We start from the raw sequence: 27,973 nt of genomic DNA, 5'->3' as shown, positions 1-27,973 counted from the left end.
CACAGGCTGTCAGAGCTGGGAGGGCCTTAGAACACAGGCTGTCAGAGCTGGGAGGGCTGAACACTGAAAATCGAGCTGAAGAGGACAAAGCTGGACAGGGCAGTGTGGGCTCACCTGCATAAATGACCAGGCCATAGCAGATGTCGGTATTGCGGATCCTACAGCCTCTCAAGAGCATCTTCTCGCTGTCCAGGGAATATTTCTCTCCCTTCCACTCCAAGGTCCCCACAAACTTGTGCATCCGGCTGCTAGGCTCCTCACACACCACAATCCCTGTCGTATCAACCAACCAGCATGAGGCTGCCGGCCAGGGCTGCAAGCCAAGCACTGGACTCTAAGCCTGGCCCAGTGTGCTTTAAGGAGGAAGATACAGTCCTTGGCTCCTAATTCTCTGAGCAGCCCTGGGGAAATCCCTTAACCTCTCTGTTCTAAATCTATGCTAACAACAATATTAATAAGATAGGGCCCGGACCTGCAATTTCACTGCTATATGGGCTTCCCAGAGGAGGAAATTCCCTCTACTAATGCTGGCCACACCACTTTCTCTGCAATTAAAGAGTCTTAATTAGTTGCCTAGAGGCCTGAGATGAAAACCCCTTGCCCAAAATTACACAGCCTGTGTGTGTCAGAGGTGAGACTTGAACCCAGCTGCCAAGGCCAGCTCATGCTCTCAGTAATAAAAGATAACAGTAACAATTACTATAGGCCTTTTAAAGTTTATGTTCAATCCTTACAATGACACCATGAGGTAGGTAGTACAAGAAGCTTTCTCCCCATTTTAGAGATTTTAGAGTTTAGAGAGATGAAATATTTGAGTGGCCCAAGGCCTCCTGGCAAAGTGTCAGAGCTAGGATTTGAATCCAAGTGTCCTGACTCTGAGACACCTACAGGTAAGTGAAGAGCTGAAGGAGGATGGTTGGTTTGGAAGGACGGAAGGGAGGTAAGAGCTCTGGGCCTAGAGTCAGGAAGGCCTGGATTCAAATCCAGCCTCAGACACTTACTAGCTGTGTGACCTTGGGCAAGTCACTTAATCTATTTGTCTTAGAGTCCTCAACTATAAAATTGGGATAATAATAGAACCTTATGTCCCAGGGTTGTTGTGAATCAAGCCAGACAATATTTGTAAAAAACATTTATTTAGCACATAGTGCCTGGCACATAGTAGGTACTATATAAATGTTCATTCCTTTCCGCTTTCCCATTCCAAAGGAGTTGGAGAAGGAGTTGTCAAACAGATAGCAGTTTTCCCCATTTTCTCTCAAAAAAATTAAAAATTAAGAAAAAAAAAGAGAGAGAGGTTAACAGTTGCCAAATGCTACCAAGAGGCCAAGAAGGATAAGAACTGATAAAAGGCCAGAAGATTTGACAATTGATAAATCACTCATTCCTTTGAAGAGAACAAGATTTGAAGAAGATAAGGTCTGAAGCCAGAGTTTGAAGGGTTAAGAAGTGAATAAAGAGCTCTTCCAGTCGGTGGAGTGCCTGTTAGCACAGGCTGCAGCGTAAAGATGGCTAAGTCGACGAACCATACCACCCATAACCAATCACGAAAATGGCACAGAAATGGCATCAAGAAACCAAGGTCACAGAGATACGAGTCTCTGAAAGGGGTTGACCCCAAGTTTCTGAGAAACACACGCTTTGCCAAGAAATACAACAAGAAGGGGCCGAAGAAGATGGTGAGGCCAACAATGCCAAAGCCATCAAAGCACAAGCAGAGGCCATCAAGGCCTCCAAGGCCAAGCTCCTCAGGCCCAAGATCCCCAAGGCCAGTGCCCGGCTTGCTGGACATAAGATGGCCACCACGCGTCCAGGCCCTAGAGTCAGCATCAACCAGCCAGGCCCCAGGATCACGAAGCCTGACTCTAAGGTTGCCAGAACCGCTGACCCCAAGGCTGCCAAGTCCACTGACCCCACGGTCAATAAGTCTTATCCCAAGGCTACCACATCAGGCCCCAAACCCAGCAAATCTGATGCCAAGGTCGCCAAGTCTGATCCCAAGGCCACAAAGCCCAGTGATTCCAAGGCTGCTAAGCCCGCTGAGTCCAAACCCAAAGATGCTGGGGCTAAAGCTGCTAGTCCCAAGCCTTCAAAATAGATGCTTCAGGACAGAAGGACTTGTTTAAACCCTAAACTACCATTTTTTCCCAGTCAGGGTATGATTATTCTATTCACTATTTTGTACAAATAAAGAAAATGGTGAGTCACAAGAAAAAAAAAGTGAATAAAGAGAAGACGTGACAGTGCATACAAGGAGAGAGATAGGATCAGCTGGAAGGCCCCTGAGGATGTGGAACATGGGACAGCAGAACTGAAAGGCACCAGAGAATGGAGAACACCGAAACTAGAAGATAGTTGGGAGGTCAGCTGGTGTAACTCCCCCATTTTACAGAAGAGTAATCTGAAGTCCAGAGAAGTTAAGGGATTTGAAAATCATAGAGTAGGATTTGGTGGCTGGACAGGAGAGAGAATGCCAGGGAGCTAGAAGGGAATTCAGATTAGGGGATGGGTAGATTGGCCAATTTCTTCTTCTTTGTGACCTGTCTTCGAAAGCCATGCCTGCTAAGGACAAGGAGCACACACAGCCTTTCTGTTGCTGACTATGGTTCCTTAGCAACTGCTCACCATCAAAGGCTGCCATCTTGTCCGTGTTGACCAGCTCTTTATGGGTGACGCTCAGGGCCTGGCGGAACTTCAGATTGGTTTCTCTGGCAACGAGACAGGGATAGGGCAACCATGAGGCAAGTTCCCCAGCACTGGGAAATCGCTAAATCTCATAGAACATCACACACACACACACACACACACACACACACACACACACACTCTCGAATCTATAGTCCACAGGAAGATGGCTCCCACCAATCATTTCTTTAGAAACCTACCAGAACTGAAATTAGGTTCCAGATCCTCTAACTCCCAATTTTTCTGCTATACCTACCACAGAGCACAGAATTTAGAGTTAAAGGACCTGGGTTCGAATCTTGAATCTTCTGCTTACTAACAAGTGACCTTAGGCAAGTCATTTAACCCTCTAGTCCTATTTGTGAAATGGGGCAGAGGGTTGGGGGCTGGACTAGATGACCTTTGAACTCTCTTCCAGTTTCTAACTCGAGGATCCCTTACTTTGTTACTTGTTTAGAGCCCCAGAAGTCAGAGCAACTACTCAAATTCTTTTCCTGTCACTAAGTCACTGTTCTGGGTGAGCGCCTGCTCTAAACCTTAGTGATGGTGATAAGAATGTTCACCCCATCCACTTCAGCAGACTTTGTAAACCACTCAGGGCTATCACATGGGAGCCAGGCAGTGGAAAGAGGCAGAAGACCTGGCTTAGTCTCTGGGCTCTGAGCTTTAGCAGCTACATGACCCCTAGCAAGCCACTCAACTCTCTGAACCACAGTTTCCACATTCGTCAAAGGGGAACAATTCCAGTGACACTATACCTCTCTCACAAGTCTTTTGAAAGGAAAATGTTTTGTAAAGTTTAAAAAGTATTATATAAGTGGGAGTTATTAGCTAGTTAATTAACTCTTTATGTATCTCTAGCTCAACTCCCAGATTAGGCTGTGTGCCCAATGAGGGCAAAGACTACGTTTTATTTTCTGTGACATCCTCCCCATCCCTCCCAGCACAAATCTAAATATAGGGTACGTTGTTCAGGAAGTATAATAGAAAAGCACCGGGCTTGGAGTCAAGAGACCTAAGTTGGAGTTCTGGCTCAGAAACTTACTAGACCTTGAACTAATCACTTCCTCTCTCTCCCTTATCTGTAAAAAATGAGGATAATCATTCAAGCATGACCTTTCTTACCAAGTCCATTCAGTCATTGATTCAGCAAGCAAGTATCAGGCATCAATTAGGTGCCAGGCAGTGGGAAGACAAAAACAAAAAATATAACCATTCTAGGACTCAAGAAGCTTTTTTTTTTTTACTTTGTAAACCATAAACCATAAAGAGGCAGAAAGATGGGAGATATTCATTGACAGGGCAGGTAGAGTGGTTAAAGAAGTTGTAGAACATGGAGGCTACAGGAAACAATGAAAATGAGGACTATAAAGGAGCACAGAATGACTTCTATGAACTGATGCAAAGTGAAGTGAGCAGAACAGGAAGATGATTGCAACAAGGTCAATGGAAAGAATAATAAAACAACTCAGACTGAACGCTGAGAAATCATAACGTCCAAGTTCAGCCCCAAAGAAGAGCTATAAGAAGTCATCTCTCCCCACATCTTTGTAGAGGTGAGGGTCTACAGACAAGGTACACAGCATATTTTTAACATCAGATTTTTCTGATACATTGGTTAGCTTTGTCAAGCTGTGTTGTTTTTATTTCCCTCTTTTTATTCTTTGTTATAGGGAGTGGCTTTCTGAGAAAGAGAGAGGGAGTTGATAGAAAAAACAAAAGATATAAATTTTACTTTAAAAAAGGAATGACAAATATTATTATTGCATTTGGATCCTGTCTCTGCCACTTTGTACCATCTTTGTGATCTTAGGTAAGTCACCTAAACCTCAGAGAATTAGAGAATCTCCAAGTTGAAAGGAGTTTCCTAGGACTTTCAGTTCAACCCTTACCTGACCAAGAACATCTGCGATTCACCTGACAAAGAGTCATTCAGGCTGTGCTTCAAGACCTACAATGATGGGGAGCTCACTACCTCCCAAGGAAGTAACTCATTCCACTTTCTGGATAGCTCTAACTGCTAGGAAGATTGGTTTGCTTTTTCCCCCAACCTCACATCTAAAGCTGCCTCTTTGCACCTTCCACTCACAGCTTCTGGTTCCATCCTCAAGGGTCAAACAAAATTAGTCTAGTTCCTCTTCCATATAACCACTTTTCAAGTACTTAAAGACATCTGTCATATGTGTCCCCCACTCCCAAATACCAACCTTCTCTTGACCAAGCTAAATATCCCTCCCTCCCCAGGTCTCAGCTTCTACAACTGTAAAATGAGAGGCTTAAATTAGGTGGCTTCCAATGTCCCTTCCAGCTCTATTAAGTTTCACCCAAGCAGACTTTTGTAACTAAAGATCTCTTTCATTTGATTAAAGGCTGAGTCCTCTTGGTAAAGAGGTGGAAGACTCCTGGGGCAGACTGTTACATACTCTCTCAGTCATGACTGCTTTCTCACTTAGTATTGTGTATGTTTTTCTTTCTTATACAAGAGGTTTCTGTAGAGGCGGGGAGTATAGCAGGAAATCAGAATGATAGCAGAAAAAGGTATCAATGTAAAGGGGGGGAAAGGATATTGAAGACGGGGTGAGAGGAAAAAGTCATGTCCCCAGATCTTCTGAGGCCTCAGGATTTCTAGTTCTGCTTCCGCTGAGGCTGGCCCTCTACCCTCCCACTCCTTCCTAGAAACCTTGATGTCCTCACCCGTCAATGTCTGCAGTTTCCACGTAGCACAAACTGCAAGGTTCTGAACTGGCCAACAGGAGCAGGTCAGCCTTTGGGTATCCCACAAAGACGGATGTAGGGAATTAGAGCAAGAAAAAGCGAAGTTAGATCTGAGGAAGGATGGTGATTAAAAACTTAATTGGGGTGGGGGAGGGAAGTGGAAGAGTGATTCTCATTTCCTATTTCTCCAAGCAATTCAGGGTTTACTATGGGCTTTTCTAACATCAATCATAACAAGGAGAGAAAGCAACTATTATAACCCTCCTTTCACAGATGAGACAATTGAGGCTCAGAAAGGGAATGAGACCTTGTGTCAGGGGTGGGGTCTGAACTCTAGGGCCAGGAGTGAAAGTCTAGGACCCTTTCTAACATACCATGCCATGAAATCTCTTTCTTTGCAGATTATGACCTTCAACTAAAAGAGCCTCAATGGATTCTTAGGCAGGGGAATGGCTAAGATGACCCCTTGGTAATCTTTTCCAGGCTGAAGACTCTGGTTTCTAAGATTGGCCAACCAGGGACTCATTATTAAGCCTGCAGCGGCCAGATGCTGACTCACCGGCACAAAATCATCCTTGTGCAAACAGACAACATCCCCCACTTGGATATCCCGCCATCTCTTCTTACAGAAGCTACAAAGAGAAATTCCTCAGTGAAATAAGTAGAGTTAGAAAATGTCGCACAACAGGCATCCTCCCCCTGGGCTCTTTCTACAAGCCTGCACGTGCCTTAGTTCCACTCCAATTAGATGGCCAGAGTGAAAAGTAACCTTTCCCTATCTTGAAGATGGAAAGTGCTTTTAACCCCCACCCCCAGCATATTTTATTACCCCCCAGATGTGGCCCACACTATTCTGTCCCCCAAGAAAGGAGGGATCAGGCTCTGAATTCTTAGGATGTAAAAGAGCCCAGGACTGGGAGTTAGGAGAATTAGGTCCCAATTTTGGAACCAATTCACTGAGGAAGTAAGTCACTTCTCCCTCTAGGCCTTGGTTTCATCAACTGTAAAGTGAGGGAGTTGTATATTAAATAAACTCCAGGGGCCCTTCCAACTCTTTAAAAATATATTTATTAGTCTGCCCTTCCCACGGAGCAAATTTTTAAAAATCAAAAGGCCCTCACCATATCTGCATATTCCCCAAAAGAAACTCCCTCCATGGGCATGCCCAAAATGTATCCTTCCTTCTGCATCCTAAGTTCACCATCTCTGGAGCTGAGCAGCAGGTTTCATCTTCATTCTTTTGGACTTGGCTGGGCAATCATTGCTCTGATCAGAATTCTAAAGGCTTACACAGTTGCTTTTCTCTCTGTTGTTGTTATTGTATCAAGTGTGCTCCAAATACTGCTCACTTTATTCTGCATCAGTTTATAGAGTTTTTCCTCTCTTCCAGCTCTTAAAGTCCATGACCTATTGTTGAAGAGCTCTCCTAGCTCTGATATCCAGTGATCTAAGGACCCTCCCACTCTGACCTTTTGAGTTCTAAGGGCCCTCCCAGCTCTGACATCCTGGGTTCTAAGGGCCCTCCCAGATCTGACATTCTGGGTTCTAAGGACGCTTCCAGCTCTGAAATTCTGGGTTCTAAGGGCCCTCTCAGTTTTGACATTCTGTGTTCTAAAGGCCCTCCCAGCTCTGACACCCGGTGTTCTAAGGGCCCTCCCAGCTCTGAAATCCTGGGTTCTAAGGGCCCTCTCAGTTTTGACATTCTGGGTTCTAAAGGCTCTCCCAGCTCTGACATTCTATAGCTATCTACTTTTAATAGCTTAAAATTGCCTTGAGACTTTTGGAACATTGGGTTTACACCCCTACTTCAGCTAGATCCTCTAAAATCAAAAGGACTCCCCAATGCTAAATATCGACCACTCAGTTTGCTGAGGAATAAAGACCCCAGGGCTCTGGCCTACAGGTCACCAGTGTTGAGTAAACACTTCTCAAGTGGGAGAAAGGTTCCCAAGAGCTGCAGGGCTCAGGATGGCCTGGCAAGGTGACTTACCTTTTCCCCAACAAAATTTCACAGGGTCTGCCATTGATTGTCTGGTCACTCCTGTGCCGGGCCTAGGGCAGAGAGAAAAAAAAAACAAGGACAGAAAGTCCACTGTGTGAGCCCTGTAGGACCATGGACAAAGATGGGGCAACCAGAACCTTGCTCCCGGGTGCTGATATCCTGGGGGGCATACTTGCTCTATCTCTCAGGTCAAATATTTCCCAGTCTTCTCATCTCACTTCCAATATCCTCTCTGCTCCACTCTCATCACAGCCCAGAATCACCCTCCACCCCCAATATTCCTCCACACAGCAGCTCTACACTATGTGGTTTTCTCCTTAATCTGTCTCTGGGCTACCACTTTCGGGGTCTCCTTACCATAGTGCCCATGTCCCAGGACCTACCACCACCACCCCCCCCGCTCCCTCCTCTAGGGGTTAGCAGACCAGGGGCCTTCAGCCATGCTGCAGGGTCAGAGGCCAGTTTCTCTAAGGATTGGGCCAGTCTCTCTCCCCCAGTCACCACCAGCATCACCATGCACCTTGAAGGGCCCACCCCCATGAACTCACTATGTCGTCCACCAGGTCTCGGACCCCTCGGATGGTGAGAAGACAGGCCAGTGGCAGCAGAAGGGCAAACCAGGGCAGCGTAGCAATCTCCGGGATGGTCTGAGACAAAGCAGAGTCACTGACCTGATGTATACGGGACCCACCCTCCCCATCTTGGCTCCAGCCAAGACTTGGCCTGACCCAACACACCTGTTGCTGTCTCCTAGGCCTCTGAGTGACTTTAGCATAAGGGAAATTATCTCGAGAGGTGGGGATCAGCTTCCAAGGGGGCGCAGGCTGAGATCAAGAATAGTTACCAGTATGGGGCAGCTAGATGGCACAGTAGAGCACTGGCTCTGGATTCAGGAGGACCTGAGTTCAAAATCTGGCTTCAGACACATAACACTTACTAGCTGTGTGACCCTAGGCAAGTCACTTAGTCATTTAACCCCATTGCCTAGCCCCCCCACAAAAAAAAGGAATCTCTGCCTTAGAATTTTAAAAAAAATAGATACCAGTAGAAGCAAAGAAACCCCTAAATGGCAGGTCCTGGTGGATCACTCAGGAGAACTCAGATCTAGTCACATCTCTGCCCTGCTTGAATATGTTCCATGACTCCCCAATGCTCACAAGAAAAAGCCCAGCCTCCTCACTGGCACTCAAGGCCCTCTACAGTCTGACCTCACTCTAATAGAATCCAGTAGAATATAAGGGCCTTGAAGACATGCATTATTTGTTTTTGTCCTCGTCTTCCAAGCACCTAACATAGTGCCTGGCACAGACAAGGTGTTTAATAAATGCATGTTGTTGATCTGAACTGACCCTACTAGAGAGGGGAAGATACAGAGAGACAAACAGAGATAGACAGAGGTAGAAAGACAGAAACACAGAGAAAGATAGAGAGAGAGAGATGAATGAAGAGAGGAGAAGAGAGAGGTGAGAAGAGAGAAAAAAAAGAAAAGGAAGGGGAAGAGAGGAGATAGAGGAGAAAAGAGAAGGGAGGAGAGATGGAAGAAGGGAAGGGGGAAGAATACAGGAGAGGACAAGACAGAGGGAAAAGAGAAAAGAGGAGAGGTAACAAGGAGAACAGAAAGGGAGATGGGAGAGGGAGAGAAGAAAAGAGAAGAAAATATAAGCAAAGAGGGAAAGGAGAGAGTGGGCCTACAAGCAATGAACTGTACCAGAAGGATTTCTTTGGGGTGGGTGGTCAATGCAATGAAGGGGCATAGCCCCCATTTCTATAGTTCCTTCAGGTTTACAAAATGCGTTTTCTTCACAGTAATCCCAGGAGGTTTCTGTATAAGTCTTTTAATTTCTGTTCTAACTTCTGTTTTACAGATGTGGAAATTGAGGCTCAGAGAATTAGGGTGAGCTGCCTAAAATCACCTACGTACTTTAATGTCAAAACTAAGATTTGAATAGAAGTCTTCAGGCGGGACAGTGGATAGAGTGCTAGGTCTGGAGTCAGGAAGACTCGCCTTCCTGAGTTCAAATCTGGCCTCAGACACTTACTAGCTGTGTGGCCCTGGCCAAGTCATTTAGCCCTGTTTGTCTCAGTTTCCTCATCTGTAAAATGAGCTGGAGAAGAAAATGGCAAATCACTCCAGAATCTTTGCCAAGAAAACCTCAAATGGGGTCACAGACAGTTGGACACGATTGAAAAATGGCTTAGCAACTTTCCCTAAGTCCCCAGATCTTTCCCCTACACTATACCATACCATCTCTTATCCAAATGCAAGATATCTACCTAGTCACCTCCATCATCACAGATGAAATGGTTGGTCCTCCTTGCCCTCACCAGTGACCTTTAAACTCAAGCCTTGAAGAAGGCTAGCTTTATGTCACCCAAGCTTCTAGCCCTGCCTCACCCTGGCATGGCTGCCCTCCTGAAGTCTTCTTTGTTTCTGCATTCCTGCCCAGTTCATCAGTCATCCCCTTCCTGGGCTCACCCACCCAGCCCAGACATTTCCTTGATACCAAAGAGATTGTGTCTTATAAGCCAAAACAAAGCCAGGGGAATAGATTGCCTCACTCTATCTAGGGGTCATCTAAAACGTCCACATATTAAATCACACCAGCAATGGGCAGGGCCTCCCAAGGGGGTCACCAAAAGGACTAATCAAGCCCACTGGTTGCTCCTTCCTCAAACTGCACACCAAACCCTCACCAGCCATATTTGGCAACTGGCCCGATAATCCCAGACCCACGCGCTAGCTACTTTGTCCCTTTCTCCCTTGTCCAAATACCCCCTAGTCACCACTGTGCCACCCACCTTCTCCATGTACTGCTGATCCCTTTCTTAAGGATTCTAGGCCATCCGTAACATCTCCAGCACAGAGAGGCAACATGGTGTCATGGACAGAGTATCAGATTTGGGGTCAGGAAGACTTGGGTTCAATCCCGCCTCCAGCATTTAATAGCCATCTGACCATTGGCCAATCACTTAACCTTGACTAGCCTCAGTTTCTTCATCTGTAGAACAGATAATACCTGCATACCTCTCAAGGTAGCACTAAGCAAACGGGAACGTAAGCTCCCTGAGGGCAGACATGGCTCCAGTTTTGTCTTTGTCCTCCTAATGCCTAGTACAGAGTTCGGCAGTCAGTTACTCAGGCAATAAACATCTATTAAGTGTTTACTGTATCCCAAGCTCTGTGCTAAGTGCTGAAATAACAAAGAAAGGCAAATACCACTCTCTGCCCTCAACGAGCTCATATTCTAGAAGAGAAGACAATATGCAAACAATGCACCTACATGAGCTAGAGAACGCAGGTGAAACATAGTAGGCGCTTAATTGGATTGCATTAAAGTTCTTGGCAAATCTTAAGGCGCCATAGAAATGTCAGGAGTTGGTAGGATTTGTACTAAAAATGGAAGGGACCTTAGAGATCATCTAGTCCAACCCCCTTCATTTTACAGATGGAGAAACTGAGGCCCACAGGCAAGGAAGGAATTTGACCAAAATTAGCAGCAGAGCCAGACATGCAAGTCAACATACTCCTTCCCCTGCCCCACGCTTTCTGGAAAGGCAGTGTCCTTATCCATGCTCCATCCCAGCCAGAGCAGATGAGGACTCCCCCTGCCTCCATCACCGAAGGGGTAACTCACCTGGAGAAGAATAACAAAGAGGAAGTAGAGGTTGGCCATTCGATGAAACTGTTCGTAGAGATTCAGAGGCAGGAAGGTCAGGATGTTGTACTTGGCTGTCCTGATGGCATTGTCCTACAATAACAACAATCTCTACTGTGGTGAGAGTGCCTGAGGACAACGGGGTCCCCCTGCCTGCCCTAGAGGCACGGGGCTCAAAGCTCCCAACCAGATCAAAGAACCTCCAGGATTCAGCTCAAAGCCATCATCATCATCATCATCATCATCATCATCATCGTTATTAGCAGCTAGTATATATAAATAGCATTTTACATGCAACAACCCTCTGTGGGGAGTACTATTATCATCTCCATCTTACAGATGAAGAAATTGAAGCTGAGGGGTGAAGTGATTTGCTCAGGGTCACACAACTTTAAAGTGTCCAAGGCAGGATTCAAATTCGGGTCTTCCCGAGTCCAAGAACATTATTCTATCCACTGTACTATGCAGCAGGCTTCTGCTGGAGACCTTTCTTGGTCTTCCACTCTCTCTCTGTTGCTTATTCCTAATTACTTATGTCATTTCCCTTATCTGAATATGTGCTCCTTAAGGCCAGGGTGCTTGGCATATAGTAACTGCTTAATAAATGCTTGTTGACCCAACACTCAAGACTTAGACGCTAATTAGACATGGAGGTTGGGGGGAGGTGAATAGGAAAAAAAGGGCATCTCTGAGCAGAGAGAGGCAAAAACGGCCTGGGTCCTTGACCTCCTGCCTACAATGTTCCCAGAACTCCTCTCAAAGCATAAGGCACTTGGAAGAGACTTTTGGAATCATCTTGCCTACCTCTTCATTTTACAGAGAGGGAAACTGAGATCCAGAGAAAGGGAAACTACTTGCCCAAGGTCATAATGCAAGTTTAGACAAAGTTGCTGTCTTAAGCCCAGACCTTCAGACTTTCAGTTGGCTTAGTGGTTAGAGCCTGAACCTAGAGTCAGTAGATCTGTGTTCACATCCCATTGCAGACACTGACTAGCTGTGTGACCCTGGGCAACTCATCAATCTCTCCTAGTTCCAGTTAGTGAAATGGAGATAGTCATAGGACCTCCCTCAAATGAGGATCAAAGGAGATAATATACAAAACCTTTGCAAAGCTTAAATCTATACCAACTTTCACTTATTATTAGTTCAGGGCTCTTTCCATCACAGGGCCCTCCACCTCCTGCCCCACAAATCCCTCCCCAGGTGTGAACCCACTCCAGCTCATCTGTCAACCCCAGGCCTCCCAGGTGCCCCCAGGTCCCCACAGGCCCACAGCTGGGGTCTAGGGCTGCCAAGTCCAAGGCTCACCGAATACTTCCTCCCCTTCCAACATAGAAACGCCTTCTTCTTGAATTGCCTGTGGTAATCACGGTCGTTGGCCTTCACCTCCCAGGTGAAATCTGAAATGAGAGTCAAGCACCCACTCACTGACTCTCACTAATGAGAAAACAAGCCTAACTACACTCAGGAGGGAAGCCAGCCTCTCCTCTGGGAAGGGAGGGTGCTTCGAGCAACTGCTCTGGCTGTCTGCCCTGGCTGAGGTTCATAAACAAAGCGGAATCGGGGAACCGCAATCAGCTCGGGCAGGGATGCTGCTCCCCTAAACGCTCTCCTCTCATCAGGCCAGCCTCCAGCCACAAGGTCCTTCCCAGGGGCTTCTTCTCTCCCTAGCTGCTAGGGCTTCCCCTTATCCTACAACCACCCTCTAGCTATATCTCCTCTGTTAGAATGTAAGCTCCCTGAGGACACCGACTGTTTTGCCTTTATGTCCCCAGAACCCAGCACACAGTAAATACATAAATGCTTATTGATCACTTACTAGATCAAACCCATCTCCTTCCCACAACATCCCCCCACCTTCTGCCCAAGTGATTTTACTAAAACAAAAGTAAGACCATACTCTTTTTCACTAAACTCCAGCGGCTTCTCATTACCTCCAGGATCATACAAAAAAATCCTCTGTTTGGCTTTTAAAGCCCTTCACAACCTGGCCCCTTCCTACCTTTTCCCTAGACTTTATCCCCCTCCATATACCTCATTCAGACATGCTGGCCTCCCTGCTATTCCTCCAACATGCCATGATACTCAATCTTCCAACCCCATGTCTTTTTTTCTTTAGCTGGCCCTCATGCTCCATTTAAATCTCTCTCATCTTCTGCAGAAGAGGTTCTTCCCAATCTCTCCCCACTCTTCCACCATTGCTCACACCTTCCTTCTGAGATTAACTTCCATTACCCTTTTTATGGGTAGTTACAAAAATCAGTGGGTTGGAAGCTTTAAGAATGCCGCTCCTTGAACATAGTAGAGATAGGGCAGGACCCGTGATTTCATGGGTCTAGGGAACTACTGGAGCCCAGGACAGGTTGGCACCTTCTTTGTAACCTACAGCCTAAGAAACTTGACTAGAAACTGAATCACATATATAAGAGCAAGAGCTATTCCCCAACAGATAAATGGTCAGAGCACATGAATGATAAGTTCTCAAAAGAAGAAAAACAATCAACAACCATATAAAAATGCTCCAAATTCTTCTAACTGACCTTGTTCCCTGCTTCGAGTTTACCACTACCTCCAAACAACCAACCCCACTCCCCTAAAAAGCTTCAGTGGCTCTCTACAGCCTGGAAGACAGAATATAAACTCCTCAGCTTGGCACTGAAGGCTCTCCACAATTTGATTCTAGTCTCCCAGTATCATCCTAGACACCATACCTCTCTGAGTGCAGTCAGAGAGCTCCCATGTCTTTGTCTACTGGGTCACACTTGTTGACTCCATGAGCTCACAAGTCACTATACTATAATCTAGTCCCTTTCCCAGAGCCCCACCTGCCTCCCTGTTGACCCCAAGCCCCAAGCTGTACCCACCTGGCTCCTTCTCATTTTCATCTCCAATACTGTCCTGGGCACTCATCTTGGTAGGACCACAAGAATCAGTCAATTAAGCAATTATTAAGTGCCTACTCTGTGCCAGGCCCTGGAGATACAAAGAATAAAATGATCATATTAACACCTACCGTTAATATAGAGCTTTAAGATTTGCAAAGCTCTTTTTAGGTGTTAGTTCATTTGATCCTTGAAGCGATCCAGTAAGGCAGGTGCTATTATTATCCCCATTTTACACGAAAGGAAACAGAGGCTTGGAGTGGAAAGAGGCATCAGGGGCTGAGGGGATGATCAAGCAGGATCTCTTGACCCCTGAAGGCAACTTGGGACGCTCAGAGGTGACAGGGAGGTAAGAATGTATGATTGGCATGGGGGGCTACCAGTGCAAAAGTCATATGTAGAAGATACCAAGAAAGCCAGTTTGACTTGAGTGAAGAGAAATAATATATAATATAAAATAATATACAACTGTGAAGGGGAATAATATATAATGGGGTTGGAAAGGTAAGTTAGAGCCAGGTTGTAAAGAGCTTTGAACTTGTGTTTGATCTGAATGGTAATGAAATTTATTGAGTACGGAAGTGGCATGGGAAGATCCATGCATTAGGAATATCACTCGGGCAGCAATCAATAAACATTGATTGGTTACTATGTGCTGGGCACTGTGCTAAATGCTGGTGATATAAAGAAAGGCAAAAGACAGGACCTGTCCTCGAGCACTAATCGGGAACTAATGAGGGAGTCTAATAGTCCCAGGGGTGAGGAACCTTGACCTCCAGGCCACATGTGGCCTTTCAGGTCCTTGGGTGAGGCCTTTCGACTGAGCCCAAGTTTTACAGAACAAATCCTTTTATGAAGGGGATTTGTTCTGTGAAGTTTGCATTCAGTCAAAGGACAGCACTTGAGGGCCTAGAAGGCCACATATGGCCTGGAGGATAAGGTTCCTCACCCCTGGAAGGGTAAAGGGGGAAACAATATGGAAGCTGCTATGAACAAGAAGATATCTACAGGATGATGAACAGAGAGAAGCCACTAATGCCATTGTATCTCTTCCTTAAGGAATTTGGGATGGGGCAGCTAGGTGATGCAGTGGATAGAGCACTGACCTGAGTTCAAATCCAGCTTCAGATTAAACACTTGACACTTACTAGCTGTGTGACCCTGGGCAAGTCACTTAACCCCAACTGCCTCAAAAAAAAACCCAACCAGGAATTTGGGAGGGCTGGAGCAGGGGTTTTTCAGAGGTTTACCTTTTCTCATAAATTGTACAAACTTAACACAGCATGGGCAGGTAGGTGGCTCAGTGGATAGAGCTCTGGGTCTGTAGTCAGGAAGACACCTCTTAGTGAGTTCAAATCCACCCTCAGACACTTACTAGCTGTGTGACCCTGGGCAAGTCACTTAACTCTGTTTGCCTCAGTTTCCTCATCTGTAAAATGAGCTGGAGAAGGAAAGGGCAAACCACTCCAGCATCTTCACCAAGAAAACCCAAATGAGTTCACAGAGAATGGGATACGACTGAAAAAGGAGTGAAAAACAACACCATAGTATATAGGAGGGAAGGTTCCTTAAGAGGACAAACTCATTTTCAACCACTTTAAGAGTGCTCATTTGCAATTGGAGAATGGCTGTACACCCTGCCTCACTCCACGGGGTCCTTAGGTGAAACCACTTTGAAGACCTTACTGATGGGAACTCTGAAGAGGATTACAACAGAGTTACTGACAAAATTCAGTCATTTGTCATCTCCAAAGTAAGATCTGAGAGAGAGAGAGAGGAAGTAGGAAGAAGAGGAGGAGAGGGAAAAGAGAGAAGAGGAGAGAAAGAGAGATGGAGATATAGGGAGACAGATGATAGAGAAAGGTAGATAGACAGATAGCTAGATAGCTAGTTCATACAGAGATATTGGCTATGTGCCAGTAACTGTGCTCAGTGCTGATAATATCAACACAACCAAAAAGAGAGACAAGGGCAAAAGAAAGCTGTGCAAGGAGCTAACATTCTTGGGGGTGACAAGACTGAAAAGGACCCAAAAGCTGTGTGGGGATGGGGGTGAGGTTGGGGGGCACCAGTCTGGAGACATGGAGGAGAAGCAGTCCTGGGGTGGTCCGGGCTTGAAGAGAGTGCAGCCAGTGGGGATGCTTCCCCCAACGGAAGTTCAGACATTCACCAATCAGAGGAGACCTTAAAAATGGAGGTGTTAACAGAGCAAGGATAACCCGGCCAGTGTGGAAGTGGAGAGCTGGTTGAGAGCCATGCTCTGGTCTGGTTTTGAGGAAAACATGGTTGTCATGGGTACCTTGAAATATTTTGTCTTCTTTTTAAGACTGTGAGCTCAAAGAGCAGGTGCTGGGTTTTATCTAAACCTGAGTCTCTCCCAGCACCTGGCACATCGCTCTGCACACAGTAGGAGCATAATCCATGCTTGTTGAAGAAATGAATAAATAAATGGATTCCTAACTAAGGACTGCCACTGATGATTCACTGAAGTGTGGAGGTGGCCCTGGGTTCTTGAAGATTGCTAGCAGGGCACCCTTATTGTAAGATGGACCAGCAAATGGGTCTGTTCTCAGGAAACTAATCTGACTGCAAGTGGAGAGGTCGGTTCAAAACTCAAGGCTTCTGATGAAATCATGGCACCTCGGAAGCAATGCCAGGACCCAGGAAGGCAGCCCTGCACTTATCCACCCAGACATCAGAGACTTCCCAACCTGGAAGCTGGCAAAAGCAGCAATCTTTGAAGCAGGCACACCTGGAGGGAAATGGGCTTGACCTCAGAATGATGTGTCAGACAAGTGGCTACCTGTTACACCTAGGGGGCATGTTGGCTCACCACTCAAGGAACCACAGAATCTTACTATAGGAAGGAAAAGCAGGCCATGTGAACAACAATGCCTTCAATAGCAGCCCCCCAAAGTGGGCATCCAGACTCAGACTGAAGACTCCAGCAAGGGGGAAGGAAGGGAGGAGAGCAAGCATTTATTAAGTGTGGCGCAGTGGATAGAGCTCTGAGCCTGGAGTCAGGAAGACTTCCCGAGTTCAAATCTGGCCTCAGACACTTGATAGCTGGGTGACCCTGGGCAAGTCACTTCACCCTGTTTGCCTCAGTTTCCTCATCTGTAAAATGAGCTGGAGAAGGAAATGGCAAACCACTTCAGTATCTTTGCCAAGAAAACCCCAAATGGGGTCACGAAGAGTAAGACGTGACTGAAAAAAACTTAACAACAACCAAAATGCACCAAGCCCTGTGCTGAGGGCTTTTTACAACTATTATCTCATTTGATCCTCACCATAACCACATGAGGCCGGTATATTACAGTCCTCATTTTACAGATGAGAAAACTGAGGCAGACAGAGGCTAAATGACCCACCCAGAGTTCCATAGCCAGTAAGTGTTGGAGGCTGAATTTGAACTCAGGTCTTCCTGAGGCCTGGTGCTGTCTCTTCAATGCACCACTTAACTGCTTCCTGAACTATTGAGGCAAGGACCAGTGGCTGCCCTCCTGATGCAGCTCTTTTAACTCTCAGACAACTGGTTGTTAGGAAGCTTTCCCTTCCAGCAATGGAAATCTGCCTTCTCTTTAGCTCTTGTTTCTGCCCTCTGGGGCCAAGCAGAACATGGCACGGTCACCAGGCCCACAAGCATCCCAGTTACCTTTGGCCAGTGTTCCTCCTAAAATGGCCTTATCAAGATCCCTACTGGGGATCACCTACCCAAAGTCCCTGCTGCTAACCAATGGAGACACCACACAACCTCGAGAAGATGAACTTGAGATTGCCTGCAGGGCACCAAAGGGCTCTAGGCTTGGAGTGAGGAAGACCTGGGTTCAGATGCCACCTCAAACATTTACCAGCTGTGCGATCCACGGAAAGCCCTCTAACCTCTCTGTGCCTCAGTTTCTCCATATATAAAGTGAGGGGGGTGGACTTAATGGCCTCCAAGGCCCCTTTCAGCTCTGAATCTAAATCCAGGATATTATAACCCTATTCTTTCTAAGGAACATCTGAGCTGGGTGAGTAGAAGCACAAGGAAAAGCCCACAGGAAGCCCCAGACCACCACAGACATGCCAGCTTTCCTGGGTGGAGATTTCTTCCCAGGCCCTAGAAGGCTACTGCTCAGTCTGTATCCACAGAATAAAGGGTCAGTATAATCTGATGGGAAGAGCACTGGGGACCAGAGACTCTGCCACGTACTCACTGTGTGATTTGGGGTAAGTCACCTAACTTCTGTGGGTCTCAGTTTCTCTAACCGTAAAATGAGCATGGTAAAGAGATAATATGGCATAACAGAGAATGCTGGACTTGGAATCAGGAAAGTCCAGAGTTTGAATCCTCCCTCTGTGTTGTTCTGGGCAGGTCATTTACCTTTTCTGAACCTCAGTTCCCTCAATTAAAATCAAGACAATAAAACAGGATCGTTGTGAAGAACAAATCATCATAGGATCCCAGATTTGGAGCTGGAAGAGACCTGAGCCCAGGGGCCTGAAGTGACCTGCCCAGCTGGTAAGTATCTGAGGCAGGATTTGAACCCATGTTTTCCTGACTCAAGGTCCAATGCCCCATCAACTCCAACATGCTGCCTCTCCATGAGATCATGTGTTACAACGCTTTGAAAACTTTTAAAGCATATAAATGTTAGTAAGTCCTTTCCAACTCTCAACCTCCCTAGTCTTTATGGACCACACAGTAAAAATGATAGGGGATCTGGACCCCTGAACTTTCCCATACATTTCAGTAGCCCAGATCCCTGGTGTTCATCTGAGGCATACCACCCATCCCAGTGATCCTTTTAACTGTCCTTTCATTGTGGCCCTCCAACCCAACCCAGACCACTAAACTCCTTTCACTGTCCGTACCTGGCCCACCCTAGACTACTTGCCTCTCCTTAATCAAATCCAGATCTTCTCACTGACTCTTTTTTCCCTTTTTCCACGTAAAGGTACCAATCTTACCCCCCATTAAATTGCCTCAGAGTCGTTAGGAATCTCACCCCCTAATTGGTGTTATAATAAAACCTTTCTACTCTGACTTGAAAGAAGGCAGACTCACTCTGTACCCTTGCATTTCAGGGTTCCCAGCATCCCCACCAGCAACTCACTAATTCTTTGTAACATTGAGAGCTCCTTTTCCTTTCTCCTCTTGAGTCCTTGCCCAGTGGCTCCCCTAATAACCTGGAAGGGGCTATCCTAGAACCCCAGCCCCTTACCTTTCCAATGGAGACACCATACAAACAAGACCGACCTTGGAAGGACCTTCTTGTCTTTTTTTTTTTTTAAAGCATAGGTTGTTGGCTGACTAAGGAAAAAGCATGAGGTTGTCTTACATGTCAGAGTGACTGGCTTTCCCTGAGTCCCTGGACTCTTACCACAATTGAAGGAAGTCACCAAAGATGCCTCTAAGAACTTGTAGCCACAAAAATGCCCCAATAGATCCAGGTGTTTTTTAGTTGGGGTTTGGGGTTGGAGTTCCTACATTTGGGTGGGGTTTTGTTTTGTTTTTTTGTAATGCGTTTTCAGTAAAAACCTTTTTGGAAATCAAAGTGATAATCATTTGAGATCAATTGAGCCCCAATAAGGGCCAAAAACCTGAATTAATCTTTTTCTCTCTGAGTGAACTAAAAACACCCCTTCCTGTGTCAGCAAATTTCAGGACCAAATGGAGCTCACCAACATTCTTCCTGTTCGTCATCACTGAGCCCAGGATGTCTGGGACCAAACACTCTCTTGATTAATGAGACTTTTCCTTGTTTTGTATCCTATAGACATATGTTATGTAGAGGAAACACATATCCTGGATCTATAATTTTGATTGATACTTTGACATTCTTCTATTGTATTTACAATCTATGCAATTAGGTAACTTCCTTTTTTTATGTTGTATGTTAGGAAACATGTGGAGGCTATACCTTTTTTTTAGTAACACAGACATCCTGAGTCTGATCACTCTAAACTGTATAAAACCTCTCTCATTTTGCTTAATCTCGGAGTCAGAATCACATTCTGGCTTCCATGTTAACATGATTTGCTAGCTAAAAGGGAATAAACTATATAATCATGTATCACCTAACTTGTTTGCCTTCTTTAACCAAACTTTCAGGTTAACAAAAGACATGATTTTTGTTTCCTATTACCTTTATGTAATCAGAGGCTCAAGACAGAATCAAAGACTTCCCTGTTGGGACTTATAAAATACAAAAGGTGAACAAGGTTTGAAAGTGGTATGTGTGAATATGCCAACAGGAAACAAAATGGTATAAGGAGATTGAGAATGAGGAAGCCTGAGTTGGAATCCCCACCCCTATCAATCTCTTAGTATTGGTGTAGCCTTAGGTAAGTTCCTAATCTTCTCCGGGTCTCAGTTTCCTCTTTAAAAAGAGAGTGGTAAATTCTTCTATTTCTTTTATGTTCTCAGTCTTGTTAGCATATAATTGTATATAATATGCTCTGATTATTTTTTTCTTCTGGTTTTGCTGTGGTTTCACCTTGCACGTATGCTGTTTTATCGATTCGATTTTCTGCTTTCTTCTTTTTAATCAGATTAGCTAAGAGTTTATCAATTTTATTGGCCTTTTTTTTAAAAACAGCCCTTAGTTTTATCCTTTCTATGGGTTTTTGGTTTCTAATTTATCTATTTTCCCTCTAATTTTTAGTACCTCTTTTTTATGCTTATTTTAAGTTTATTCATTGACTTGCTAATTTTTTTAAAAATACATAATTAGTTTACTAATCCTTTCTTTTTTCTCTTTTATTAATCCAAGGAAAGGATTTTTCCCTGAGGATTGCATTAGCTGCCTCCTAAAGATTTTGGTATGTTGTTTCATCATTATCACTTTCTTTCACATGGTTATTAATTATTTCTATGATTTGTTCCCCTTCCCACTCATTAGTTAGGATTTCATTATTAAGTCCGTATTTGAGTCTGTATCTTTTGTTTGTAATCCCTGAGCCAATGACTATTTTTATTGTGTTATGGTCTATAAAAGATGTATTAATTATTTCTGCCTTTTTGCATTCTTCTCTCTTCCTCCTATTAGCCTCCCCCTTTTCATATATCCTCCCATACTGTAATGTAGTCCTGGAAAAAAAATTTTTGATTCACTTATGGGCAGGGCATCACCAGGTTCTGACCATAATGCTCCATGCCCACCTCTTCACTGTTACCTCCGCAAGGTGTTTGCCTTTACTCTTGTCTGCCTGTATACATTTAGAAAAAAGTCCCTTACTGGTCTCTCTGCTGTTACTTCATTGCTGTTGCTATCCTTTGCTGCATTTATTGACTCCACCTACATTTCTAATTTCAGATATGCAAGAAGCAAATAATCTCTTGGGCTTTCTTTCTACAAATGTTTCAAATGCCTCTTTATTTTTAAACATCCATCTTCATTCATTTATGATTAAGCTCAGATTTGCAGTGTAGATCACTTTGGGCTGCATCTTGAGCTTTATTGCTCTTTAGAACACATCATTCATTCCATTATCTTTACATTCTCTGGTGATTGCAGAATAGTCTTGTATTATTTAATATTTCTTTCCTCTGTATTTGAAATTCTTTTGACTGATCACATGCAGAACTTACTGTTTCTGAAATGCATTGTTCAATTTAACCACTATATACCTAGAAATTTGCAGCTTTGGGTATTTTGTGATTTATGAATTCTTTCAATTTTATTTCATTTTCTATTTTCAGAAATTCTGGGAAGTCTTCTTCTACTATTTTCTGCATTATGATGTTTAGGTTTTTTCATCCTGTCATGTTCTTCAGGGAGAGCTATGATCCTTAGATTGTCTCTATGAATCCCTGTCTCCAAGATCAGTACTTTTTTCTTGAGCACATTTTCTTTTAATGATGTTGGATTTTGTTTCTGTTTCGCATTGCTTCTTCTAGATTGTTCTTCACTTCTGTGCATTTGCACGCCCAATCTATTGTTCTCTCTTTCATTTCTTAGGTGAGACTTGCCATTGTAGATTCCAGTTTTTCTAATCTGACCATTATTTTTTGCTGTGAAGTTTATAAATTCTGCTCTCATAACTCTCATTTCTCTTTTGAATCACTCAGGGTGAGCATGTTGTGGTTCCATATTCTCCTCACATTCCACAGGATCTTCTACCTTATCAAATGTTGAATCATTTTTTTTTTGGTTTTGCATATTTATTCTTAGATGCCTGAACTAATTCACTAGATTTGGAGATTATATTTCCTTGTGTTATTAATATTTTTCCCACTGATTTATCTCCTTATGTTCAAGGTCTTTGAGTTTTCTTCTTTCTGAGATATAATTTCAGTCTTTATTTTCCTCCTCATTTTCCCCAATTTACTTTCTCATTCTATCCTCTCTGATGGTGGTTTCCTCAGGGGCTAGATCTCAAAGTGTCCCTACCTTCTCCCATGCCAGGCAATTCACAGTTCACCAACCTATGTCTCTGCTTCAAGTGATTTTGGGATGATCAGAACTGGCCCCAGCTGGATGCTGTGCTCTTTCCCTCAGCTTTAGTGGAATGTTTCACAGCCCCCCACATGTATTGTATCTTGTCCTGTTCTCTCTGTTCCTTAGTTCCCTGACCTGGCCCCAGCAGTTCAAAGCTGCCCTGCTTATGTTACAGAGCGGCACACCTGAGCAAGTTCAGAGAGCTGCTATCTTTATGCTGCGTGTGAGATGGTCCTCCCCACACTGGCAGTACAGAGGTTTACAGCATTGCTGCTACAGGCTTGTGGCCCCCAGCAGCCTTTTGCCTCTGAAAGGTTACAGCTATGCTGGCTGTCTGTAGCTGCCTGGGCAAACTTGCACGGCCTGGATCTGGAGTCTCCACAGTACTGGAAAGAGAAAGAAGGGACCAGGGTATGGGGATGGGCTTGTAAATCTGTGTAGTATCCTTGCGTCTGCTTGGCTTTGCTGCCAATAGCATGAGAGGTGAATGAGTTCAGTGTCCCTGAGTGTCACTTCATGGGTTTGTTTTTTAATCTTTTTTTTTAAATTCTAGGTGTCTAGACCATGAAGACTGCTGAAGTTTCTTTATCTTTGGTGCAAAGTTTCTGTTTTGGAGAGGTCTGAGAGATCATGGGAATCAGAAAATGTCTAGTACTCCATCTTGTTGTTCACATGATCCAGAAATTGAGTGATACAAGTCAATTCGACAAGAAAAACACTTACTATGTCCCAGCTGCTAGGGATACAAAGAGAAAAAGGAAACGGAGTCCACCTTTAAGGAGCTTACACTTCACTACACGTGTTGCTCCTATTTTTTTGTATTGGCTTTGGTGGTCATATTTGGTGAAGCTTCTGGACTTCTCAGAATCATGGGGTTTTTATGCATAGGGTTATAAAGGAAACTAATTACATTGAACTATAGCTTTCAAAAAAAATTTTAACTATTCACAAGTTCACAAACTCCAGGTTCAGAAACCTCCTTCTGCTACAGGGTTGTGGCCCCCAGCAGCCTTTTGCCGAAAGGCTACAAGACACTGTGGCTAGATAATGCCACCTGGGCAAACAGCCTGGTTTTGTTTTCTGTTGTTATATTGCTTAGCTGTGCCTCTAAGATTTTAATTGTAGACTCAATACATTCATTGTGTCTCTCTTTTAAGATTCTATGAGGGCTTTCCTCTCCTTGTGGAAGTTTCAAAGTGAAAGGCAAACATTGTTATTGTGATCTTCTGGAGACTTTCCCACCAACAGCCTGCAGGAGTATTTTTCCAGCCCTGTCTCCTCTGGAGCTTTCCAGGCTTCCATTGAGACAAAGAGGCTATTCAGGAAGCAGAGAAGGGCGCAGAGGCTGGGATCAGTGAATGACATGTAAATTACTGACCCCAATACCAGGCACCTAAGGAGCTTGGATGCTGGGATCAATAATCTTGTGTGACTTTGGCCAAGGCCCTTCCCTTCTTTAAGCCTCATTTCTTTTCATGTGAAAAACAGTCTCCAAGGGATCTCCCAGTTTTGATATTCTATGTTCTTAGGGCTCTCTCAGCTCTGACATTTCATATTCTAAGGACTCTAAGGACTCTCCCAGCTCTGACATTCTGTATTCTAAGGACTTCTCAGCTCTGACATCCTGTGTTCTAAGGACCCTTCCAGCTCTGACATTCCATATTTAAGGGCCCTTCCAGTTACCTCTTCATGCAAGCAAAAAATTCCATTCCATTCATAAGATTAAGAACTAGAAGGAGCTGGAGGGACCTTAGATAAAGGTTTTTCCCCTTTTTTGCATCTTGGGCCCTTTGGGCAGTCAGTCCTGTGCAGCCTAAGGATCCTTTCTCAGATTAACATTTTAGATGCATAAAATAAAATGTTGAGGATTGCCAAGGAGAGCAATTCTACTCAAATACAAAATATTTTTTAAAAACTAGTTTATGGACCTTAGGCTAATAGTCCCTACTCTGGTCTAACCTCTTTTTACAGATCAGGAAACTGGATCCCAGAGAGGGGGGAGGGACATGCCCCAGGGTAAAAAAGACAATTGATGTGGAATCTGAATCCAGGCCCTTAGGCTAACTCCAAATCAATTCCCCAAAGGTTTATTATTATTACCTACTAAGCCCACAGGCCTATAGGAAGCCAGGCATAGGAACAAGGGGAAAATGTGCTGCGGTGAAAAAGGGACTGGATTTGAAGTCAGAAGACTTGGGTTCAAACCTCAACTCAGTTGCTTACAACCTGTATAACCTTAGGCAAGTCACTTGCCTTTTCTGGGACTTGGTTTCTTCATCTATAACATGAGGAAGCTGGACTAGATGTTCTCTGAAGTTACTTCTAGTGCTAAATCTGTGGTCTCATGAGCCCAAGCTCTGGTCTGAATTTTAACCCAGAAAACCACGGTAGGGCAGAGTCACCTGGAGGCTAAGCTGCTTGTAATTATAAAGTGAAGTCCTCAGCCCATGTATGAGAGGCAGTCTAGGTTAGTGAAAAGGGGGTTTGACTTGGAGTCAGAACACCTGGGTTTGAATCCTGGTGTATTAGCTACATGGTGATAGACAAGTCATTTTAACCCTTGTGAGCTTTCATCTACTGGGCTGTAAAATGTGGGTAATCATATGGAGACTTCACTTCACAGCACTGTTTCAAACTCAAAAAGCTCTAAGAAAAGTGAGTGACTAAATAAATTAAAAAACAAATAATGATCTTATAGAACACATAATAAAATATGCTACCTTCCTTTCAGCAGAAGGGTAGAGGAATTCTAGGGCAGAATGTTGTATACAGATGAAGTCACTAAACTTGAGTGTTTTGTCTTAACTGTTTTGCTTTGTTACAAGAGTAGGTTCATGGGGCAGTTAGTTAGATGGCACAGTGGATGGAGCACTAGCCCTGGAGTCAGGAGTTCCTGAGTTCAAATCCGGCCTCAGACACATAACACTTAGTAGCTGTATGACCCTGGGCAAGTCACTTAACCCCATTGCCTAGCCACAAAAAAAAAAAAGGAGGTCCAATTTGGGGTGGGGTGGGAAAGAGGGTGGCATTTCCACTCTGACTCTGATATAAAAAAAAAAGCAGAAGGCATCGATGAAACTTCCTTTAAGATAGACAGAAAAATAAAAGCAAATTGTTATCTGGAGATCAGGAATGACTACAGGAGAAGAAACTCGGGACAGGTGGGCTGAGGTCGGCTGCTGGTGAGACAGTGGTGGCTTTTCAGCAGGTGATCTCCCTTCTGCATGGATAATCCCACAGAACCCTGGTGTCAGCTAGGACCTGGGATAATAGGGGGCAGAGAGAACATCCCCATGGGGTTAGAAAGGAGTCTGACTAAGAAGCAGGAGCAAGAAGAGAGAAAGGACCAGGGAGCAGGGGAGGCAGAGCTCCATCCACCGGCTACACTGTTCTCACTCATCACCGAGATAATGAAGAAATATGAGCCAATCTGCAAGGGCTCCTAGGAAGGCCGGGGGAAGGGCAGGTTGCAGGGCCTAAACTCAGGCTAGGTGCCCTGGATCACTAGGGACTAAGGTAACCGGTCTATTTCCTTCACTCCCACCTGCACACACTACAAAATCTATCTTCTAAAAACCTAGCTCTAAAAATGTAAAAAATAAGTAAATTAATTTAAAAATACAAATAAATAAATAAATAGATAGATAAATAAATGGATAAATAAATAAATGGATAGATAGATAGATAGATAAATGAATGAATGAATGAATGAATGAATGAGTGAATGAAAAATAAAAACCTAGCTCTGATTGCTTTCAGTAATCAAGGACTCCCAATATCTCCCAAAGGCTCCCGATGTCCTTTGCCTAGCATTCAGGGCCCTTCCCCGTCTGATTTCTTCCACCTTGTCTCCCACCATGTACCCTGGGGTCTGGACAAAGAGGTCTCATCATCCCTTACATGACATCCCCTTTTCTATACCCTGGCTCCTATTATTCCCTCCCCACCTAAGGGTCTCCCTTCCTAGCCACATGGCTGGATCCTCTCCATCCTTCCAGGACCAGGTGAAGTCTCACCTCTTGCAGGAAGCCTTCTCTGACCAGCCTGAAGAGATCTCTCTCCTTTTGTCAAGCTTCCTCAACCCTGTCTGTCCTACTCACGTGGCACTGACCACATACACTGACTGGTATTACTAATTATCTATGTCTGGACCATTTACACCCTATGTGACCTTGGGCAAATTGCCTCCCTTTCCTAGGCTACAGTTAACTTATCCTTAAAATAACTGGATTCCATATCCTCTAAGGGTCCTCCCAGCTCTGACCTTCTAGGTTCTAAGGGCCCTCCCAGCTCTAACATCCTCTGTTCTAAGGCCCCTCCCAGCTCTGATATCCTCTGTTCTAAGGACCCTCCCAGCTCTGACATCCTCTGTTCTAAGGGTCCTCCCAGCTCTGACCTTCTAGGTTCTAAGGACCCTCCCAGCTCTGACATCCTGTGTTCTAAGGTCCTTCTCAGCTCTGATATTTTGGGTTCTAAGAGTTCTTAGGAACAGGTCTGTAGGGCCACCAGCCTACTGGTTGGACAGTTAACTTTCTTTTTGCTCAGGCGACACCTGAGTGACATCTGTGTGTGTGTGTGTATGTATATGTGTGTGTGTGTGTGTGTGTGTGTGTTTCTTAAAGTGATGGCCCATTCGAATACACAGATAGTGGGCAACCCCATGGAATCCTAGGAGCCCAGTATCATAGACCTAGAGCCATCTCTAGGGAGACCAGCCCTCATCTCACAAATGAGGAAGTTGGGGCCAAAGGACTTGTCCAAGGCTGAGGCTTTGCTCCTCTCTGGAATGTGTTGGCAATGTGGCTCCAGCCATGGATAGGTGGGGAAGATCCAGAAAGGGAGTCTTTATGGTACCAGTGGATGTAGAGCCAGAAGGCATATCTGTGGGACAGCTAGGTGGTTCAGTGGATACAGCACTGGCCCTGGAGTCAGGAGGACTTGAGTTCAAATCTGGTCTCAGACACATAACACTCGCTAGCTGTGTCACTCTGGGCAAGTCACTTAACCCCAATTGCCTCACTGGAAAAAAAAAACACGAAAACCTAAAAACTTGGAGGCAGCTAGATAGTGCAGTAGATAGAGCACTGGCCACAGATTCAGGAAGACCTGAGTTCAAATTTGACCTCAGACACTTGCCACTTACTAGCTGTGTGATGCTGGGCAAGTCACTTCACCCCACTGCCTCACCAAAAAATAAATAAATAAATAAACAGAAGGCATGTCTGTGATTATCAAGCCTGATCCTTTCATTTAACAGATGACGAAACTGAGGCCCAGAGATGAGAAGCCAACTGCAGCAGGGGCAACATCTTCTAACCTGGGTCTTCTAACTGCAAATCCAGCATCCTTTTGACTCTCTACCACGATGCCTGGACTAGGCTAAATTATCCCCAAAAATCTGCTAAAAACTCGGCATTTAAAGCTTGGTCGAGGAGGAAAGACAGAGCTATGTAGAGTGGGGTAATGGGGGATCTGTTCCAGGGGGTGAACATTTAGAAGGACATATTTCTTCCCCCATTGATTCTCCACTGGCACCAAGATTCAGACACCTGAATTCACCATGTGACTGCTTTGGGTCACCTAAAGCCCGTTTCTGTGTATCACACG

The 27,973-nt window shown here is 44.7% G+C and overlaps 1 protein-coding gene across 2 annotated transcripts in view; it reads right to left on the bottom strand.

The window, feature by feature from the left end:
• ATP8B3 (ATPase phospholipid transporting 8B3) overlaps window positions 1-14,028 on the bottom strand; it is a 58,865-nt gene extending 44,837 nt beyond the window's left edge. For both annotated transcript variants that reach the window (XM_021009061.2, XM_021009062.2), the window contains exons 1-9: window positions 13,923-14,028; window positions 12,367-12,458; window positions 11,038-11,151; window positions 7,951-8,049; window positions 7,391-7,452; window positions 5,960-6,032; window positions 5,380-5,450; window positions 2,626-2,708; window positions 115-273 (exon numbers count right to left, since the gene is read on the bottom strand). In XM_021009061.2, coding sequence (XP_020864720.1) covers window positions 115-273; window positions 2,626-2,708; window positions 5,380-5,450; window positions 5,960-6,032; window positions 7,391-7,452; window positions 7,951-8,049; window positions 11,038-11,151; window positions 12,367-12,458; window positions 13,923-13,968 — 799 coding nt within the window. In that variant the 5' untranslated portion in view covers window positions 13,969-14,028. The remainder of the gene's footprint in view (window positions 1-114; window positions 274-2,625; window positions 2,709-5,379; window positions 5,451-5,959; window positions 6,033-7,390; window positions 7,453-7,950; window positions 8,050-11,037; window positions 11,152-12,366; window positions 12,459-13,922) is intronic.
• Window positions 14,029-27,973: the final 13,945 nt, after the last annotated feature.

Source organism: Phascolarctos cinereus, unplaced genomic scaffold, assembly GCF_003287225.1.
Source record: "Phascolarctos cinereus isolate Bilbo 61053 unplaced genomic scaffold, phaCin_HiC Scaffold_4;HRSCAF=312, whole genome shotgun sequence".
Taxonomy (NCBI): Eukaryota; Metazoa; Chordata; class Mammalia; order Diprotodontia; family Phascolarctidae; genus Phascolarctos; species Phascolarctos cinereus.
Note: the sequence above shows the minus strand (reverse complement) of the source record. Positions and strands in the feature narration are given on the sequence as shown.